The sequence below is a fragment of the Gadus morhua genome, chromosome 10, assembly GCF_902167405.1.
Source record: "Gadus morhua chromosome 10, gadMor3.0, whole genome shotgun sequence".
NCBI classification, from domain to species: Eukaryota; Metazoa; Chordata; class Actinopteri; order Gadiformes; family Gadidae; genus Gadus; species Gadus morhua.
The window spans coordinates 18,105,248-18,124,875 of NC_044057.1; the positions used below are offsets into that span (position 1 = coordinate 18,105,248).

General features: G+C 47.2%; 2 protein-coding genes across 9 annotated transcripts; one reads left to right on the forward strand and one right to left on the reverse strand.

Moving 5' to 3' along the window:
* The first annotated feature begins 252 nt into the window (after positions 1 to 252).
* Positions 253 to 4,448, forward strand: pofut4 (protein O-fucosyltransferase 4). Of its 2 annotated transcripts, none has more exons than XM_030367392.1 (5): positions 253 to 402; positions 703 to 1,041; positions 1,314 to 1,694; positions 2,176 to 2,804; positions 3,030 to 4,448. In XM_030367392.1, the coding sequence occupies exons 1-5, from the start codon at positions 400 to 402 to the stop codon at positions 3,178 to 3,180; spliced, it is 1,503 nt and encodes a 500-aa protein (XP_030223252.1). In that variant the 5' UTR covers positions 253 to 399; the 3' UTR covers positions 3,181 to 4,448. The 2 variants fall into 2 exon arrangements, with proteins under 2 accessions (XP_030223252.1, XP_030223253.1); XM_030367393.1 differs by having other exon boundaries at positions 1,320 to 1,694.
* znf185 (zinc finger protein 185 with LIM domain) lies at positions 3,793 to 19,077 on the reverse strand. Of its 7 annotated transcripts, none has more exons than XM_030367384.1 (34): positions 18,334 to 19,073; positions 17,195 to 17,261; positions 16,592 to 16,706; positions 16,145 to 16,249; positions 15,995 to 16,021; positions 15,726 to 15,785; positions 15,415 to 15,513; positions 15,202 to 15,282; positions 14,880 to 14,939; positions 14,238 to 14,672; positions 13,466 to 13,930; positions 13,101 to 13,166; positions 12,929 to 12,988; positions 12,714 to 12,779; positions 12,439 to 12,513; positions 12,218 to 12,292; positions 11,980 to 12,054; positions 11,431 to 11,535; positions 11,256 to 11,294; positions 10,834 to 10,899; positions 10,191 to 10,241; positions 10,036 to 10,080; positions 9,729 to 9,785; positions 9,289 to 9,354; positions 9,009 to 9,068; positions 8,763 to 8,825; positions 8,168 to 8,257; positions 7,399 to 7,446; positions 6,872 to 6,907; positions 5,884 to 5,952; positions 5,666 to 5,740; positions 5,486 to 5,551; positions 5,237 to 5,342; positions 3,793 to 4,906 (listed from the first exon to the last, which is right to left on the reverse strand). In XM_030367384.1, exons 2-34 carry the CDS (start codon positions 17,202 to 17,204, stop codon positions 4,808 to 4,810), a joined length of 3,015 nt encoding a protein of 1,004 aa, XP_030223244.1. In that variant the 5' UTR covers positions 17,205 to 17,261; positions 18,334 to 19,073; the 3' UTR covers positions 3,793 to 4,807. The 7 variants fall into 7 exon arrangements, with proteins under 7 accessions (XP_030223244.1, XP_030223245.1, XP_030223247.1 ...); XM_030367385.1 differs by having other exon boundaries at positions 18,330 to 19,073; XM_030367387.1 differs by having other exon boundaries at positions 10,834 to 10,896; positions 18,334 to 19,072.
* Positions 19,078 to 19,628: the final 551 nt, after the last annotated feature.

The following is a 19,628-nucleotide window of genomic DNA, read 5'->3' on the forward strand; positions in this document are numbered from 1 at the left end:
CCATAATAAGAGTCCCCCTGGGTCTTAAAGTCCACCTGGTTCCTACTGACTCATGCATACGACCAGGTGGTATTTATTGTGTCATTCAAACATTGAATTATGGACTGTTTTTTACAAATGCCTTTAAGAATAATAAGGCCCTTTCGAACATATGACATGGAGTAATAATTTAAACAGAAACGTGTATGTTATGCCTGCTGAGAGCAATTCCACTCCAATCCAATAGAGGGAGTAAAATATTGAGATATTCAGAAGTGCAGCTCTCACACACAGCTGGGTTTTATTTTTCTCTGTGCAGTTTTATGATGTGGACAGCATCTGCGACAAAAAAGGGATACATGTTACCGTTGTTTGGATGTGCTTCCTAACTGTGACAGTGGATAAGTTGCAGCCCTGACAATGGTAGGGAATGTGTTTCTTTGTGTCTATGTTTGTTTGTCTTTCCGAGGCTATTTGTTGGATATGGATGGATGGATGCCATGAAGTTAGCAAGCTGTAACATTAGTGAGCAAATAACTTGTTTACCACCTAACTATTCGCTCAAACTTAATCATCCAGGGTAACTCGTCAGCGAGTGCTACATATTTAATTTTTTATTCAAATGAGGGACAAGACTTGGGCTTGACGCCAGTGTTGATAAGGAACTCTTCAGTGTCTGAGTATGGATGCATCTTTCAGACTGTCGTGTTGTTCTTCCCTCAGATGGCAGTGAGGAGGAGACTGCTCCCCTGCGCGTGTCTGGGGCTGCTGGGTCTCCTTTGCTGGGTCTTGGTCTCCGGTGCCTTTTCCCCTGAGACGGAGCACCAAATGGAGTTCATGGACGCCAGTGAGCTGGGAGCGTTTCAGCCGCAGAGTGCCCTGTCAGACATGGAGTTCTCAGCCATCAGCTCATACCGTGGCCCTGGCAACAAGGACCAGCGTAGCAACAAGGAGCTACCCATTCTGCTGTGGTGGAGCGCGGGACTCTTCCCCCACTTTCCCGGGGACACGGAGCGCATCGACTGTGCCACTTCTTCGTGCATGGCCACGAGTAATCGCAAGGTAAGGGAAAGTATTAAACACGTGAATGCAGCTTGAATACAACTGATAATGGCGACAGGATAGACTTGTGTTTGGGGTGTTTGACTTCCCCAGATGATAGTTTTCGTGATCAAACTCCAATATCCACAGTCTACCTGTAGGCATCGTTTGAGCAAGATATCCAAACCACAACCTGAGTGACCACTAAAAGTGTCTACTAAATGACTAAGTAGTAAATAATAACACTTATGTCATAGCTTCTATGAGTCAAATCTGAACTTGATCTTTCCAAGGTCCAGCACCACAAGAGGACGGCTTCCATCATCTTCTACGGGACGGACTTCCGGGCGTACGAGGCGCCGCTCCCCCGGCCGCCCCACCAGACCTGGGCGCTGTTCCACGAGGAGTCGCCCATGAACAACTACCTGCTCTCCCACGGGCCGGGCATCCGCCTGTTCAACCACACGGCCACCTTCAGCCGGGGCTCGGACTACCCGCTGACGCTGCAGTGGCTGCCCACCCTCAGCTACCTGCTGCAGCCCGCCGCCGTGCCGCTGCGGGAGAAGAACCTGTGGAGGGCCAAGGGCCTGGCCCCCGTGCTCTACATGCAGTCCCACTGCGACGTTCCCTCGGACCGAGACCGCTACGTCCGGGAGCTCATGAAGTACATCGAGGTACACGGGACGCTCGTATAGGTGGCTTTAATTAGTGTTATATGTTTTCGTTAAGTATTTCATAAGTTACATTTTGCTCCTATAAAAAAAATTATAATTGTCAAAATACTTGTATACATATCTATACATTATTAAATAGTTAATACCAGGGTGAAGGTGTAAAAGGATTGTGATCTCAACTTTCTATCTATCCTTCGTTCTTTCCTTCGACATGTACTTTCTTTCAAACTTTTTCTATTTTTTTACTGTCTGTCGTTCTGTCTGTCTGTATTTCTGTCTCTCCGTCCATCCATAGGTGGACTCCTACGGGAAGCCCCTGAACAACATGTACTTCTATTTCGCAACTTTGTCTGTCTGTCTGTCTGTCTGTCTGTCCGTCCGTCCGTCCGCAGGTGGACTCCTACGGGAAGTGCCTGAACAACTTGTACTTTTATTTCGTAACTCTGTCTGCCTGTCCGTCCGTCCGTCCGTCCGCCCGCAGGTGGACTCCTACGGGAAGTGCCTCAACAACAAGGCGCTGCCGGCGGAGCTGGAGGACACGGCCACGGCCACCGGCGAGGAGCCGCGCTTCATGAGCTTCGTGGCGCGCTACAAGTTCCACCTGGCGTTGGAGAACGGCCTGTGCTCCGACTACATGACGGAGAAGCTGTGGCGCCCGCTGCACCAGGGCTGCGTGCCCGTGTACCGGGGCTCGCCGTCGGTGGCCGACTGGATGCCCAACGGCCGCGCCGTGGTGCTGGTCGACGACTTCTCCTCCCCCGGGGAGCTGGCCGCCCTCCTGCGGCACCTGGACCAGGACGACGAGGCCTACGCCCGCTACCTGGAGTACAAGGACCCCGACGGCGGCGTCGCCAACGCCCGCCTGCTGGAGCGCCTGGAGGCCCGGGAGTGGGGCGTGAACGACATGAGCAAGCCCAACTACCTCAACGGGTTCGAGTGCTACGTGTGCGACCGGGAGAACGCCCGCCTGGCCGCCGAGCGGGCCCATCAGCGGGCGCCGCAGCAGGCCCCGCCTCCGCCGCCGGCCAAGATGGCCAACAACTCCCACATGGGCTGTCCGCTGCCCAGGCCGGGGTACGGAGACATCGGAGACGTCCCGCCAGATGATGGGTATGTGTGTGTTTGATTGTTCATTCCGGCAACAAAACGAGAGTGAATTGCTCCTGCAATTCACTCTGTGAATCTGTCTTCCTCCCGAGGATATCATTTCTTTCGCCACTTTTCATTGTTCTAATTAATTGCGATCTCCTTTTAAAAACAGCCCCTTTTAAAAAACAAACAGTTAAAAGCACGTTTGATGAGGCTATTCTGTTTTGTGTGTATCTTTTTGCGCAGATGGTTGCAAATATGGCCCCTGGATTACTGGCAAAGCCTGGACCAAGCAGAAGGTCTGGAGTCTCTGATTAGACATAATGAGTCGGACCCATCGCTCCTGTGGCAGCACATCCAGAACATCGCTGTGAGGAGAGCCAGAGGGAAGCACTGACACTTTGACGGACAGAAGATGGGTCACAGCAGGATTCATCCACGGTGCCCTGTGGCGACTGTTGGGAGGTCGTGTTCTCCCTCTGTTACAATGACCGAATAATACATCAATCAGTGAGGGGAGGGTTCTTAAGAGTTATATTTTAATATTTAGAGTATTAGCATACTTTTTCACAATTCCTGAATATTTTAATTGTAATCAGTGAGCGCTAATTCCCCGACACAATCATTCCTTCATTACTGAAACCTATTATATATACATACCTCTGACAGTATTGAATATATCAGTATTACATTTTTACATCTAAAACTCTTTATTCGGGTTCATTGGATCTCGTTATCGATTCTTGACTAGAAATCGTACAGAATACTAAAAGGGCTGCTCACTGGCATTCCTGCCTCTCACGACATGGGCTCAGCACCCCAGTCAGAGGTGTGTGTGTGTGTGTGTGTGTGTGAGAGGCCCTTCACAGGGTACATATAGCCCTCCACCTTCAGGGCATCTGTGCTATTTGGAGCTCCTCAATTGCCCGTATTGTGTGCGAATGACTCTGTACCGGCCTTGGATCCCATCCAGAGGAGCTGTTGACCTTTGCAGTCTATTGTCCAGACCTTTCAGGCTTGGTCGGCACAGTCATCCAGGAAAAAAATGATGAAGGGACGGACAATACTTCAACACTATGGCATACAAATGTAAAATGACCTGGGGGGGGGGGGGGGGGGGTATACTTGTGTTATGACTATCATCAAGACTGTACCTTTTGCAAAAAGCTGAATATGCTCTTTTGTTATGCACAGCAGGTAGTTGCATAATCTTAAACTGCATAAACATATTGTCTGACTAATTAAGGATGTAGAGATATGCAATGAAAATGGTGTCTGACTGAGGGATATTAAGAAAACAGGCAAATGTTATATTTACAAAAGTTAAGTTCAGAATTCCTAGGGGAAGTTAATCCATGTGCAATAGCTTCAAGGGACATCTCACTGGCACTGTAATGTATAAAATCGCCTGCAACTATTGAGAAATTGCAGATGTTCCACTAGCCTAACCTTAGTTCACCATCTGTGCAATATGTTAATTTTCAAATTGGGAATTGCCTCACTTTAAAATATGCAGCCTGTAGACTTAATAATCATGTGCATGGGGCTGACGTTACCAGCCAGATAAACACACATTTATATGGGGATTCTGTAAATCACTTTATTTTAAAAGCAAAGGATCACAGAAAGTGAACATATTTTGTACATCAAGAAATAAAAAGTTAACTTTTTATAAAAATGATCTTTTATGTATATTCATCCCAATTACTACCATATGGTGTATTGTACCCAAAAACCCGCTTTAGTCTATTCACAGTTTCATTGTGTGTGAGACAAATCCTTCGTAGTGCACTGGAACAGACACCATATTCACCATCGGAGAGAAAGAAAAACAAACTTAAACTGAAAAGGATTGCAAAGTCGAAATCCGACGTTCAAACTAACGGCATCAACAGTAGTTTAGCCTTATATAACAAAGAGCGGTGCTATAGGATAATGCAAATAACCTGTGACTTTTAATTTCACATGCGCTTCGAGAGGAAGGTTGGGATGGGAGTGGGCGTGTTCTTTGAGGGCACGTGTGTTCAGTCCATGGTGGAGTAGCAGCTCTCGCAGTGGACCACACCGGCATGGAGGAACATGCTGTAGATGAGGTCCCCCATAGGCCTACTGCATACACCGCACTGCAGAGACACAAGGGGGAAAACAAGCTCTGAAAGTTGTGGCAAAGTATGTCAGTGCTTCAACAATGCTGTACCTCTCACTGATGTATTTCTGTAGGATAATTAGGAGCCTCTGGTCTAGAATTTAGACCTGACGATTCTCACGACTGAACCCTCACAATGCGATCGAACCGTCATTAGTGAGCATCTCGTGCCAAGATGCCTTCGGGTAGACGTGGAGACATAGGGGTGCCCCCGGGAGTCAAACCCCCTACCCCTACTAGACTATCCGTGATGCTACACCATGTTGTAAATGATAATGTGTTGGTTGGGTGGTTGAGGGTCCGCTACCTTGAAGCAGTTGGGGTGGCAGTTGATATTGAGATGTTCGATGGTGATCTTGGCCTCGTTTCCCACAAGATCTCCGCAGTAGTTACAGGTGGATGACGAAGCGGCCCTGCAGAAAGGGAGAGAGACGCAGAGGTGAGTCTAACACGGTGTGTGGACACGCTTCTGCAGCGTGACGGTAGCGCCGAGGCGGGCTGGGGGGTGGGGGGGGGGGGACCATTTTTCAAAAGTAGTAGAATAAGTGGAAATTACCTGGCGTAGGAAGTGGGCGAGCTGTAGGAATAACCGGCAGAGCTTGATGTCTCGATGTCGGAGCCACTATGGAGGGGAAAGCAGGGATTCGTCATGAAAGCAACACTGATCCAATCCGAAGGAAAACACTGCAGAGGAAACCATTTGAATACACAAACAACGACGCATATGGGGTCCTACCTTCCAGCGTCGTCCAAGGCGTTGTGCAGAGACGTCTCCGTCGCATTAACGTACTCCTTCACGTACACAAACGGCCTGATGGGAAGGAGTTCACCGTTGGGGAGTGAGGCGAAAGGAGAAGCATTAGTGGGAAAACGACATTAATCAAAATAAAACGGCACACGCAACGCCAAGATAATTCATTTTTTAATACAGTCTGCGGCCTGAAATTGGCTTACTTTTTGGGCTCAGGTGTTTCTTCTTGCTGGCTCTCCTCTGTCGTCACGCTCCTGGAGTACGTTTGGAAACTGCGGGGTGACAGTGCCGCGCGTTAGTGTTGGTTGCGGTAGTGTTTGGAGCCGGCTGTCTTAACGACTGACGAGAGTGTTGAGGGGTAGCCCTGGCCATGAGGACGTTTGCATCTGGCTCGTGAAGATTAGCAGATAATCACGTTTTTTTTCCTCATCACCTTCTTAATAGCGTGCTCCCTCCTAACAGCCCACGGGCTTGACATGAGGAGGACCACTCTTAACACACACCATTAATTTAACATCTGGGGAGAGCGGGCTGGGTGATCAGAGAGGGAGGGGAAAGGAGGAGGAAACTGGGTCTAAGTAAACATGGGAAGTTTATTCTCCGAGTCCATGATGTGACCTCGTGTAGAATACTTGCGGGTCACCTTAGATCCACAACACTAGTGTACTTAAATGGCTGCAGCAGCCTTCACAAAAGGGCTTTGTCCCAAATCCCTTTCCTAGTGCCTTGCCCTCAGACGGCTTTATCACAACTCCCGAGGAGGATAGCAGACTCGCATGTGAAAAAGGGATACTAGATGTATTTATATGTATAGATAAATATAGATATACATATCCATATATCTATATATACACATTTCACACATCACAATTTGAGTGAACTAATGATGCACCTCATAAAATATTCTTCAACATCCATTAAACTCATGTTGCGGCAATAAAGACAACACTTATCCACGCATCACCGCGTAGCAATGCACTCCTCTAACGTACTTTTAATGTAATGGCATGTAAATGACCAAACACGCGTCTCTGCCTTAAGAAACAGTTGCGGCTTACCACCCGTAAAGCTTATGAGCATGGCCCGACCTAGCCAAAGCAGGGAGTGAACAGGCCCTGGAAGAGCCTGTCCGTGGCTGTGGGTTTCACTTGGTTTTATAGATCAGAGGAAGCAAAAAGAAAAATAACTCACCGATCCATAGCTGGCTCTGGCTCACTGTATGTTTCCCTAGAAGGTACAACAGATATATTTATCTTCTGCTGTGCAGGAAGGAGGCGATAGGATCATGCTTTCTACACTGTTTCACACAAATTGTGGTCTGCTCCCATCGTCGGCAAGCATTACCCACCACCCCCAACAGTCCATCTGTCTTAATCTTTGTCTTCTTTCTGCTGAACTTGTACTCGTCCAGAAGTTGTCCTCAAAGGAGTACCGTTAAACGTAAAAAGTCTTCATCTAATTATTTCTTCTCACTCACACGCGCATGCGCGCACACACGAACGCGCACACACACGCGCACGCGCACGCACACGCACACGCACACGCACACGCACACGCACACGCACACGCACACGCACACGCACACGCACACACACACACACACACACACACACACACACGCACACACACACACACACACACGTTACTGTACGGCCCCTTTCCCTGTAGGAATGCAGTCCCTTTCCTAACACACTTGTCAGGAGTAGAGAGCGTCTCACCTGAGGGTTGTGACGGTGGTGACGGTGTGTGTTTCCGTCCCCCCGGGGCTACAAAACAAAGGAACATCTCTGGGTTTGTATCACATCTGGCAGTGGTGCTGAGGAGGACGCTTGGTAGGACGATGTTTCTCCTTCGCCTTACTGTACATCGTACAGTACAAGTGGAGCGGGGGACGGTGACAGCTCTGAGACACTGCGATACGTTCGCTTTTAAATATCTGTTTGTTTGTGGTTTGTGTTTTCAGCTTGACGTCGGGGACATTTTGTGGACGTCGTTGACAGCTCAGCGGGTTGACGGCCGTTTGACGTGCGCGGTGAAACGCGGCTAGACGGGGCGGCCATGTGACGGTCGTTATCCGGTTGAGAGGTTATCACACTGGTTATCGTGTTGACATAGATGCTAAGGCCACGTCAAGGCTAGTCCGCGTTCAACACCTCGCTCGCCGGTCCAAGCAAAGAAAGCTCTGGGCTTACTTTCCACTATTTCGCTGTTCTTCCTCCCTCTTATTTTCTGCAACTAAGCAGCAATCCCCAGAGTAGGTCTGCACGCCAAGTGTACACGAACGGCCACGTGCTGTGGCCACCATGGGTTTCCTGGCATGAAGTACGGATGGAGATGATTTCTAAAACGGTGCTAAATCGTTTTTTGGATTGTTTTAATGTATACGTTTGGATGTAGCCTACGGCATCAGTCTCGCTCGATGTGTGCAAAATCCCGGTGGTTGTGGCTTTGGTATAAAGCTTGTACATATTGACCATATCACAATACCTTCCTTCTTCCTGTTCCTCCTCCTCTATGGGGACTGTAACGACACTGGGTGATGTCCATCTGTCCCATGGGGAGTCATTTTCCAGGGACCTTAAGCACAAACACATCGTACAGTATATGGGTTATTGAGCCATGACATCAAAATGTACTCTCAACGCAAAATGTAACCGGCCAGCCAAAAGGAGTAATGCACATATACTATATATGCACAAAGTGTGTGTGTGTGTGTGTGTGTGTGTGTGTGTGTGTGTGTGTGTGTGTGTGTGTGTGTGTGTGTGTGTGTGTGTGTGTGTGTGTGTGTGTGTGTGTGTGTGTGTGTGTGTTGACCTATTTTCAAGAACACTAGACTGACAAGAGCACACAATCTCTTCTGGCCCAGTGAGCTGAGTGGTCAAATTGCAAAAAAGCCTTATTTCTTCAATGTAGTCGAGAAAAAGGAAACGGGCTGGAGGGCAAGTGGGGATGGTGGTGGTGGTGGTGAATGGTGTGGTTATGATGTTGGTGGTGGTGGTGGTGGTGGTGGTCGGGGCAGATCATGAATAAATGGAGAAGATACTGTACTCGGGCGAGGGCTTTTAACAACGAGACGACTTACTTCCTCTCAAACGTGACCAGTGTCTGTTGATCTTCTCCTCGGCTTGCAGGCACATCCTCTTGTCTAGAAGGAGCACGAAGGGAGGGATAGAGATTGAGAGGGAGACCTTCATAGACAAGGATGGATGGCTCTGGATGAATCAAGCGTGGCACACTGGGATGGAAGGGGGAAGTGGAATGGGTGGCTGTGTGTCAGTGTCCCTGTGTGTGTGTGTTTGGGACATTCGTGTGAGCTAGACATCATCACCTCTCGTCAGTGGATGTGTCGGTCTCCCATGTGCGTGCCCAGGAACGCCGGGAACTCAGGCTGAGCCGTCAATATGACACAGACAGAGAGAGAGAGACATGGAGAAACAGAGAGAGAAGGCTGGTGAAGTTATGACAGAACACAGGACGTCGCTTCTCGGTGAGGGGTGAGAGAAAAACATTCTGTCTAACTCATCCGTTTTTTCTTCCCTCTTTTTTTTTTTTTTTCCTGCCTAAGTCGCACGCAGCCGAGGCAATTTGGCAAACAGTAATTCCATTACCTTTTGGTGTCCGTGTCGCTCGGGGTGACGTCGTCTGCCAGGGGCTCCAAGGCATGAGTGCTCTCACTGTCAGCCACACAAACACAGACATGCACACACACATACACACACACATAGACACACACAACACACACGCAAGCACATAGACAGACACACACACACACATACACGCACATGGACATGGACACACACACACACACACATAGAAACATGCACACACACACAGAAATACATACACACAAACACACACAAAAACTCATCAGTTCTTTGTAACTCTTCCAAAATACATGATCGCCAACAGGCAAAATCTGTATTGAACACTAAATCTCAATCAATTTGAAATTAAACTTAAGACTGAACTGAACATTTTCTCAGACAGTTATCAGAGTTTGATCAAAGTCGTGTCTTGGAAATTGTAGATCCTCTGTGCTAAGCCATACCTGAATCCTGAGTTCAGCTCTTCTTCAGGTGAAGTGTTTGACACGAGGGTTACAGAGCTGCAGCACAAGAAGGGGGAGGGGGGGGATATACAACCTCAACATTAGCATAACAGCAACTGCACAAGGCGTCATTGTGGGTACGCTATGTGTGTGTCGCCATCGAGCTGGGCCGATAATAGTTCATTACAGCGCAGGTACAAGGTGAAGCATTTGCACCATCATATTAGATTGCAACCTATGGGCGGTACAAGTGCCACGTATCCAATATGGAGCGGGCCTGCATTTGCATTCTCATTCTCCCCCGTACCTCTTGATGGAATGGGCAGAGAGGGGCGGCATCGGGTCAGAAGAGCTGTGATAAAGAAAAGTGGCTCATAATCAGAAACTGCTGCATTATGCATAGCGAGATGCCATCTGGCTGGCTGGGAAAGAACAGTCACAGCTCCAAACCAATATGATTACCTGTTAGGAGATGTGGTCCCTATCGGATATGGATCAAACGGATCAGTCGAGCTGAAAAACAATTTCACACTGATTTCACTCCCAATTGTCAGCGCGTCGCGCCGTCGCAGGAATTTTGATCACATTGACGCACGATGGAAAGATTTAATGCACGTTGAATGGTAAATAGGAAGACAGAGGGATTTGGGGCGAAAATTAATCACAATCAGAGGCTGTGTGTCTTTGACAAATGCCAAAACAATTCCTTTGCTTTGTGCTGAGGCACGTTGATTTCCTTCACCCCTTGGGATTTCTTGTCTAAGTCAATGATCACCAATATGTGAACTTTGCAAGACATCAATATTTAGCAAGCTGTTTCCCATCCACATTAAATCGTTTCAAGGTTACCCTGATGAAACAAAAGGAGAATAAACCGAAAGTGATGCGAGTTTGACCATTTTGTGGGGGAGCTGCTGCAGGAACATCCACAGTTGTTTAGCATTGTGTCGTGGTTATTTCATGTTCCCCGGGATGAAAAGTGTTTCGGTAATTACAGTCTTCTGTGTTTAAGTCTGAACAAAAGCCGTGCCATGCGCCGCTCATACCGCCACATCGACCTCACACAGGAGGAACAAAACGCAGCCCTCAACACAGTGCAAATTACCTTGATGTGGAGACTGTGGTGGTTGTCCCCTGTGAGCCCCAGGAGGCTGGGTAGGTTTCGGTTCTGCTGGTGGATCATGAGGCAAAAACAGATGACGGGTGGAGAAGAGGGGGCGGCCACCGATTTTCGGCATGATGGGAGCAGAAAAAGGGGGAGCGAACACGGGTCAGGACAGTGTTCCTCATGCACTATTTACTATTCCATTACATTAGCAGGGCTTGTGACCCACTAAGCTACTGGTGTGTGTGTGTGTGTGTGTGTGTGTGTGTGTGTGTGTGTGTGTGTGTGTGTGTGTGTGTGTGTGTGTGTGTGTGTGTGTGTGTGTGTGTGTGTGTGTGTGTGTGTGCGGGTGTTGGTGTGTTTGTGTGTGTGGGTTGGTTGTGTGCCTGTGTGTGGGTGTGTGCGCGCGTGCGTGTGTGTACCTTATATCAGTAGTAGTCGTGCTGAATGTCTCTGTTGGGCTGTCAAGCAAAGTGGCAGAACGATTATTATACAGTTGTGAAAGTTAGGAAATGCAATCTGTAAAATCCAGTATATAATACATTCTTACAATTCAGAGACATAAGCAGAGACAAGGAATACAATTAGCATATTTACATTTGATTATCCATCAACTTTTTTTCAATTCCTTTCTTGTACCTCTGTGTGTCTGTAAACTTCTGTTCCCATTGTTGTGTCTTCTGCTTCACGTCGGTGCTCAGGCTGAGAGACAACATTTTTTGTCAAATAAAGGGTTATAGGGACTATAGTAAGCCTAGAGTTAGTGAGTGTGAGTATGAACGGCCTTCATTTGGCCAAGAAACGCTGGGAATGTGTTAATACCGGTCAAGTGGTTAGTTTGGAATGTGTGTAGCTTGTTCAGTGTGTGTAGTTGCGTGTGTGTAGTTGCGTGTGCGTGTGTGTGTGTGTGTGTGTGTGTGTGTGTGTGTGTGTGTGTGTGTGTGTGTGTGTGTGTGTGTGTGTGTGTGTGTGTGTGCAAATTGGTTATAGCTTAAGTCTGTAGACGTTGCAGCTCGCGGCAAGGCTCATTGTCCCACTCCAGCCCGGTGTGATAAACATAATGAATACAAAAGGGAGGAAAAGAGAAGCAGGAGGAGGAGGAATGGAGGAGGTTTGGCCTTCAGATCGAGCCTCTGCTTCCCTTACCTGTGCTCCTCTGTGTTAATGGGGATGACATCTTGGGCGAGGAGGTCCAGGCTGTTGCCCACTGGGCCTGAGAGGCTGAAACGTCACGTAGGAATGGTTGAACACAAAAGACATCACGTTGGTTTCACTTTGCGATATCGAAGTTAGGTATCGGATAAGGAAATACTTCTCAAAGAAGCATGTCAACAAGCCTACCATGGCCAACAATTTGTAAATAATAGCTTTGTTCCACATGTACCTCTCTGTTCCACCAAGCAGATCCTGACTCCAGTGACCCGGGCTAGAAGGAACCAGTTTGACCGACTCCTCAGGCCTATGAAGAATTACCAAGATTGAAGGACATTTTACAGATGAAGGGAAGACAGGCTTTCATTATTGGTTTAACAGTGCCACCTTGTGACCATTTTATGAATGACATTTATGTTTTTAAATGTTTTTAAAAAGAATATTGTAACTAACCCTTCGGTGAAAGCTAGAAGGTCATCGGTCATTACTATGCAGTGGCTGATTTCTGGGACTGGTTTCTCCACAACACTGTAGGAGAGAATCACATTCAGTTTCATTCTCCCAAACACTCTCACACAGATTCTTGTAATAAGCATACACAAACATACAAACCGACAGTCACAAGAGAGTGAATTGATACAAAAAGGGTGAAGACAACAAACAAGAATTTTGTCAGTTACAATTAGTTCCCACTGTGGTGGGGAATGAGGAAGTTGTTGGTGTTTTACCATTCTTTGGATACTGGGCTTGTAACAGGGCTTGTTGATACCAAAGATGACTCATCCACTGGCAAACTGGAAAAAAATTCACTTGTGTTTGCATGGCATTTTCTTCTGACACATTTACCATAATTAACATACATGGTTATGGTGATTATGTTAAATATGTGGTTGTAAAGAAGTTTAATACAAATTCCATCCTGATGGGTACATATTTTGCCTACCTTTTTGAAACCGGACTGGTAGGTTCAGGGACGACAGCTTCAATCGGACTGTCCAATAAACTGCCAATGAAATAAAATGATTACATAAAACAAAAGACAAAATGTGTTTAACGATAAGCAGGGGTTGGTGCCTGTGTTGTCTCAAAGCCGGCCGTATGTATCCAGCACTTACCTCGTTGAGCGTTTGTCGAAGAAAATGAGAGTGTCGGACAATTCAGTAAGCGTGTGACCGCCGGAACTGTTGGAGAAAGAGGGAGAAGGTGAAATCCCATGAACCCCAGACAAACCCTGAAGTAAACATTCCACCTCACGCATTCAAAGAATGAAGAGAAACATTCCTCGGATGCCGTTGATAGGGTGACCATCCGAAATCTAAGGCATGTTTACACACTTCACCTCGTTGAATGTGCTGAAATTCAATCCAGTATAAAAGAAGAAAATAATCCTTGAGTCAATATTTCTACTGTTGTTCCGCTCCGATGACCCAGTGAGCCGTGAGAGTGGAATCATCTTTTTAGGGCGTGAGGAGAGTCTTACCTGGTCTTGTTCGGGGATAACGGCTCACAAACAGTGGATTCTTCCTGGACCAGGGTTTGGGCGACGGGGCCGGGCACAGACCGCAACGGTCCTGAGTCCTTGATCTCATACAGCTCCCGTTCCCAGGCCGAGGGCCCCCCCTGGGGCTCCAGTATCAGCGTGGGGAGCGGGGTGTCCACCTTGGTGCACCCAGGTTTCATGTCCTTGAACGGGTCGTCGTCCTCTACCGTCGCCGAGGGGACCACCACTGGCGCGTCCTTCTGGGGGAGCACCACCCAGGAGGTCGCTTCCTCTACGGGTTCCGGGGCCACGGGTTCCGGGGCCACGGGCTCGGGGGCCACGGGCTCGGGGGCCACGGGCTCGGGGGCCACGGGCTCGGGGGCCACGGGTTCGGGGGCCACAACCACCGGCTCAGGAGCCTTCACCTCTTCATCCGCCGCCACCGTTTCCACACTCGTTTTCACTCTGTACATCCATCACACACACACACACACACACACACACACACACACACACACACACACACACACACACACACACACACACACACACACACACACACACACACACACACACACACACACACACACACACACACACACACAAACACACACACACACACACACACACACAAAGAAGAGGAAGTGAATGAGTGGAACCATAATAGTTCAGTTAGATTGCTTCTAAATGGACAAAAGACTGAAAACTAAACAAAAGGTGGACTCCTAAAAATGTAGTGTCGTTGATTCATGGCAAGAAGGGGCTGACTCACAGTGCCTGCGGTGTGGGACGGGCTGGGAGCTTGGGTGGGACACGGTATGGGAGTGGAGAAGAGCGGCGGGGTGGCGGAGGAGCGGGGGCAGAGGCCAGCAGAGGAGTAGGGTCAGAGGCCGGGAGAGAAGCCGGGGTAGGAGCAGGTGTAGAGGCTGGGAGAGGAGCAGGAGTAGTGACCGGGAGAGGGGTAGGAGCAGGTGTAGAGGCTGGGAGAGGAGCAGGAGTAGTGACCGGGAGAGGGGTAGGAGCAGGTGTAGAGGCTGGGAGAGGAGCAGGAGTAGTGACCGGGAGAGGGGTAAGAGCAGGGGTAGAGACCGGGAGAGGAGCCGGGGTAGGAGCAGCGGGAGAGGGAGGGGTGGGGGTGATGGAAGGGATCGTTTGGGGTTCAGTAGCTGCAGGTGCTTCAGCCTCATCGTCATCTGTTATCTCCACCCTGTTGGGAACGATTTGAACATGCGCACATAAATATACTGGGCAGCTTTAAAGGAGGACACACACACAAGCACACACACATGCACTCACAAATGCATGTGTGGCGCATGTGCACACATAAAAACACACTGCACATTTATTGGAATAATAGCTGAGGTTTTCTGCTGTTTACCCTCATAGTGTTGTAGATAGGAAGGACCGTTTTTACCTTTTGGCAACAAAAGATAGACTGCTGTTTACTGAGGTGTCAGGCTCTTTTTCTGTATGCCTTCAATGGGAAGTTGTTGTGAGGGGTTGTAGGAGGACACACACGCACACGCGCACACACAAACAAAATAAAGACATCCATTAGATCTAGCTATTCAAACACCATCTTCTATCTATCTAAGGTTTTTTTTAAATGACATTGGCCATTGGTTTTGTTATGGCATCATCTGTCTTCCATGAGTGTTTCAAAAGCAAATAAAAACAGTTTTTATGTTAGGGTTAGCCGTTAACTATAGACGTGGTAAGAGCAGAAAAACACTTACTCAAATTGCTTGGCGGCCGAATGCACATAGGACCGCTGTCTGACCGAGGATTTCTTCAAAACGTTGCTGGCTGCCTCAGTGCTGTTTAAGGGAAGGATGACTCGTTATAATTCTCATTTGATCAGAATCTGAGTTTTCTCAACTTTATTCCAAAGCGTGGCTTCTTCCACTTAACCGCCACCTGTCTGGCGCCGTCCAGGGAGTCCGTCTTACCGCTTCTCATGCTCCTCCACGCTGAGCTGGCCCTCGATCGGAGCCGGCGGGCTGGATTTGGGGGCCAGCGGGGCCGGGCGCACAACGGACGGGGAGGTTCTGCAACGGAAAGACAATCTCGTTTAACATCATAGCTTAATGTGATTATGTGATTCACTCTGAGTCACGACGACGAGCAGTTCATCTTGGCTCAAAGCGTAGATCTAACCGGGCCTGGTTGGTTCACAGTGTGGGGTGTGGCTATGGAATTTCATTTTCGTTGGTTTGAGACAGTCACATCATTAAGAGCGCATGTATCAAAGGGTTTTTACCTGAAGCCATTTGTCTTTGAGGAGGGAGCGGGCTTGTTTTCCATTTTTGTAAAAACACCCCTTAAAAAAACAAACATTAATACAGTTAATGTCATTCAAGTAGTATCAATTCAAAGTGTGTGTGTGTGTGTGTGTGTGTGTGTGTGTGTGTGTGTGTGTGTGTGTGTGTGTGTGTGTGTGTGTGTGTGTGTGTGTGTGTGTTTTTGTGTGCGTGCATCAATTGCAATGGTGGATATGTGTGTGTGCGTGTATGGGATGTTTCTACTTGCCTGATCAAATAACCTGACGTGGGTGTTCTAAATAGAAAATCAAAATCAAAAGTATCAATAACTATAGGTTTGGTTAAACAATTCAAGACGACTCTACTCTGAATCAAACGTGTATAGTAAATTTAAGATTACATATAATCCCTATTTTACTTTTCTGATGTGGGCTTGTCGACGGGCGCCGTGGCAGGGGCTGGCGAGGCCGGTGGGCTGGACTCCTGCTCTGAATCCAGACGTCTGGCTCGGACCTCAGCCAACCTGCCGGGACAGTGAGACCGTACGCTTCATCAAAACACACGGCAAAGGAAATCCATGTGCATTATCCCATCCGATAGAACCCCTTTCCACACAGGTGTCATCGAAGGACCAACAGGGGTTTCGCTCATAACATTCATTATGGTTCTGCTACTTTTATTCAGGACACACCAGTGCATTAGGTCACCTCGGTGCACAGGTAGATTTCACTCGTTTTTAATCGCCCGTGCATGAAAGTCTCAGACCGATGTTAAGTGTTACAAGCGACGCCTGTGTGTACACCTACAAAGAAGGGTATGTTGTGCACAGGAGAAACCATGTGAATACCGTCACATCTCTTCCTACCATGGCTTCTCATCCTCGCCGGTCTCCGCCTGGCCGCCACGCTGCATCCAGCTGTTGTCTCCCTTTAACTTGGTGCGCACCTTGGTGGTACGAAATACAGATGCTCGGTCCCCCTCTGGTACACAGAGCACACAGGGACGTTACACAAGTTACATTTGTTGATTAGCTGAGTGCTGCAAGCAGCGCTCAGCTATCGTCAGTCTTTACTCCTACATTCTGCTGTGACACCCTAATGTCCCGTCTGGAATTGCTCAAGTATAACTTTATCATCTCATACACGTGTCACGCACACATGCACGCACGCACGCAGGCACACACAAACAAGCACACACACACACACACACACACACACACACACACACACACACACACACACACACACACAGTATTTCATCAAAGAATATGTCTTACATCCATCATAGATTGGATCGATTCTGATTTGCAATGAGTCACTGATTGATAACTTTTCGAAAACGGTGACAACATCATTGTTACATGCAGGTGTGTCAGGGACATCAATGGAATTCACCTGGAATGAAGCAACCTATTTTTTGCGACAAGAGACACATTTTCCCACACATTCACCAGATCTTTTCTGCTCACCTTTAGACATGACTGTTCTTCAGGTATGTTCCTCTCTTTTCCACCCTTTACTTGGTGTATAAATGACCTAAAACCAAACACAAAATAAATAGTCAGAAACAATGTAAATGGAGGAAAATCTGAATGACAGTTAATGACCCCATAGCAATTCATTGGTCCAAATAGGTTAAAAGATTATCCTTGTTCCTGAGGATGCTAATGAAGGATATTTGCTTTGTTTCAGGCTAGTCCTTTAGACATGCAGAGTATCCTGTCCTGCCACTTTCAAACCAGCTGCAGTGGCCCGAATATGGATGGATTGATTTATGGGTGAGTGTATGTGTGTTTGTCTTTGTGTGTTATTGTGTTTGTGTGTCCGTGCTTGTGAATATTTGTCTGATCGGAGAGCTGATAAAAAATGGGAACATTTTTCATAATTTCAAGAGCTCAAACCTCCACTCAGGAGCCTTCATTGTATGTTGTTTCATTGTCCCAGCGCCTCTTAACTCATGAATTATACAGTCACAGACTACTCCCACAAGGACAGAACTCCCCTGGAAATTTGTGAATCCAAATAATAGTAAAACCAACTGCATCTCTAGTGAATCCTTTATCTGAAAGTACACACACCAAGCAAGGTTTAGACAAAAGAGCTGGAAAGCTGCCAAAGTAAAAATGCATACGCAATTTTTTGCCACTCCTTTGGCTACAGATCTACTTATGTAAAAAAAATTAAACACTTCACCAAAATGTCACCAAGGGTTACTGTGAGAGGCAGCTTATGCCAGAACAAACATGGTGAATGGTTAGCTCAGTTCTCGAGTCAATATGACAAAAGAACAATTACCCATGTTTCAAATGAGGAACAGGAAAGATTGGTCTACTTCCAATCTGACCTCAGATGGAACAAACCAGAATAAACCATTCTATAACAAAATGTACGATTTGGTTAACTCTCGACACACACTGAACTCCTGGAAGCACTCGCTAACAAACAGACAATATATGTTGAAATCTCTTTCAGACACTTGGACTTTAGACTTCAGTATCTAGTGAAAAACAGGATCCCATCAAATAAATGAGATGGTAAGATTAAAATTGAATGACCTGTAAGTGAAGAATAAATGTCATGAATAGCCACAAACTGGGCACCTACCTACTTGTATTCAGATTGTCCCAGCGTTCTCAGAAGAAGAGACCAATGTTCACTTAGCTGTATATGAACGCTGGTTAAGTCCTGTGTCAAGTCAGAATGAGTCTGTATTTGTGTGTGTGTGTGCGTGTGTGTTCGCAGAGAGAAAGTACTCTCCGTATGACAGGTGTCTGCCCGGCTAAGCCAACAGGTACGGGCGTGAGCACCAACAAGCCCAGTCATTCGAGAAAGGTAGGCGTGGGGACGTGCTCTGAAGGTGTGTTTGTCTTATGCGTGTGTGTGTATGTTTGTCCTTAAGTGTGTGTGTGGTAATTTGCGCATTGGTGGTTGCTAAGAGCTGATTTTCTCTTTGTATTGTTTACTACATCTGTACTCAGGCTGGATGCAGGTAGCATAGCTGACAGATGCCAGTGACTCAGAATATGGAATACGGAATATGAAGAAGACAAAAGGGTAGGGTGTTGTAGGTGCAGGGCTGTGTAACTCCTATGGGGCCGCATCCCCCCGATGCTCAACGGGCCCATTAAAATATGCACCCATCGTCATGAGGAGACAGAATGAAAAACACAGTCATACACAACGCTGGCGCCAACATAACACACACACACATCAGAACCTGGATATAAATAAGGGTTATTCCACTCCCTGTATTTTAATGGAGGTTAACTGGAGCCTGTGTATTAGATAGATTATTTGTACATAGACACGTCTGAACCTGTTTTGTTATTTGAGGCTTTATGAATTGAATATCTTAAACCACTATTCCAATTCTGATTAAAACCTTAATTCAGATGTAAATACACTAATTCTTAAATCTTTATTGGGATCAACATAGAAGAAACAAAATTGCCAGAGCTTCAAAATAAAACACATTGGTGTTGCTTATTGAACTCCTTATTTTTGTACCAGTTCATGTGTGTGAAAGAGAAGGGTCTAAGCTACATTTGGTATAATTTCCTAATGTATATACCAACGTTGGCAAACTGATTTATTCGAACCTATTACATTTTTAGTCTGGCAGAGCTAAACTAAGCCTATCTAAATAACAGTTAGGTTGTGATAAATGACATGTCTAAATATGCTTAGCAAGAGGGGTAGGGTGAGGGGGGTGAAGAGAAAACTATAACACCGAAAGGAAACCAGACAGTTTCACTCAAGCAATGGCATGGGCTGGGATGGACAGATACGTAGTTCTGTCCTCCCCCCCTCCGCTCTCTCAAGGAAGGAACCAGTTGGACCGCCCTGCTTTGCAATTCCTGACTGAAAGAGTGATTAATTTAGGGTGCAACTGGCTAACTTTTG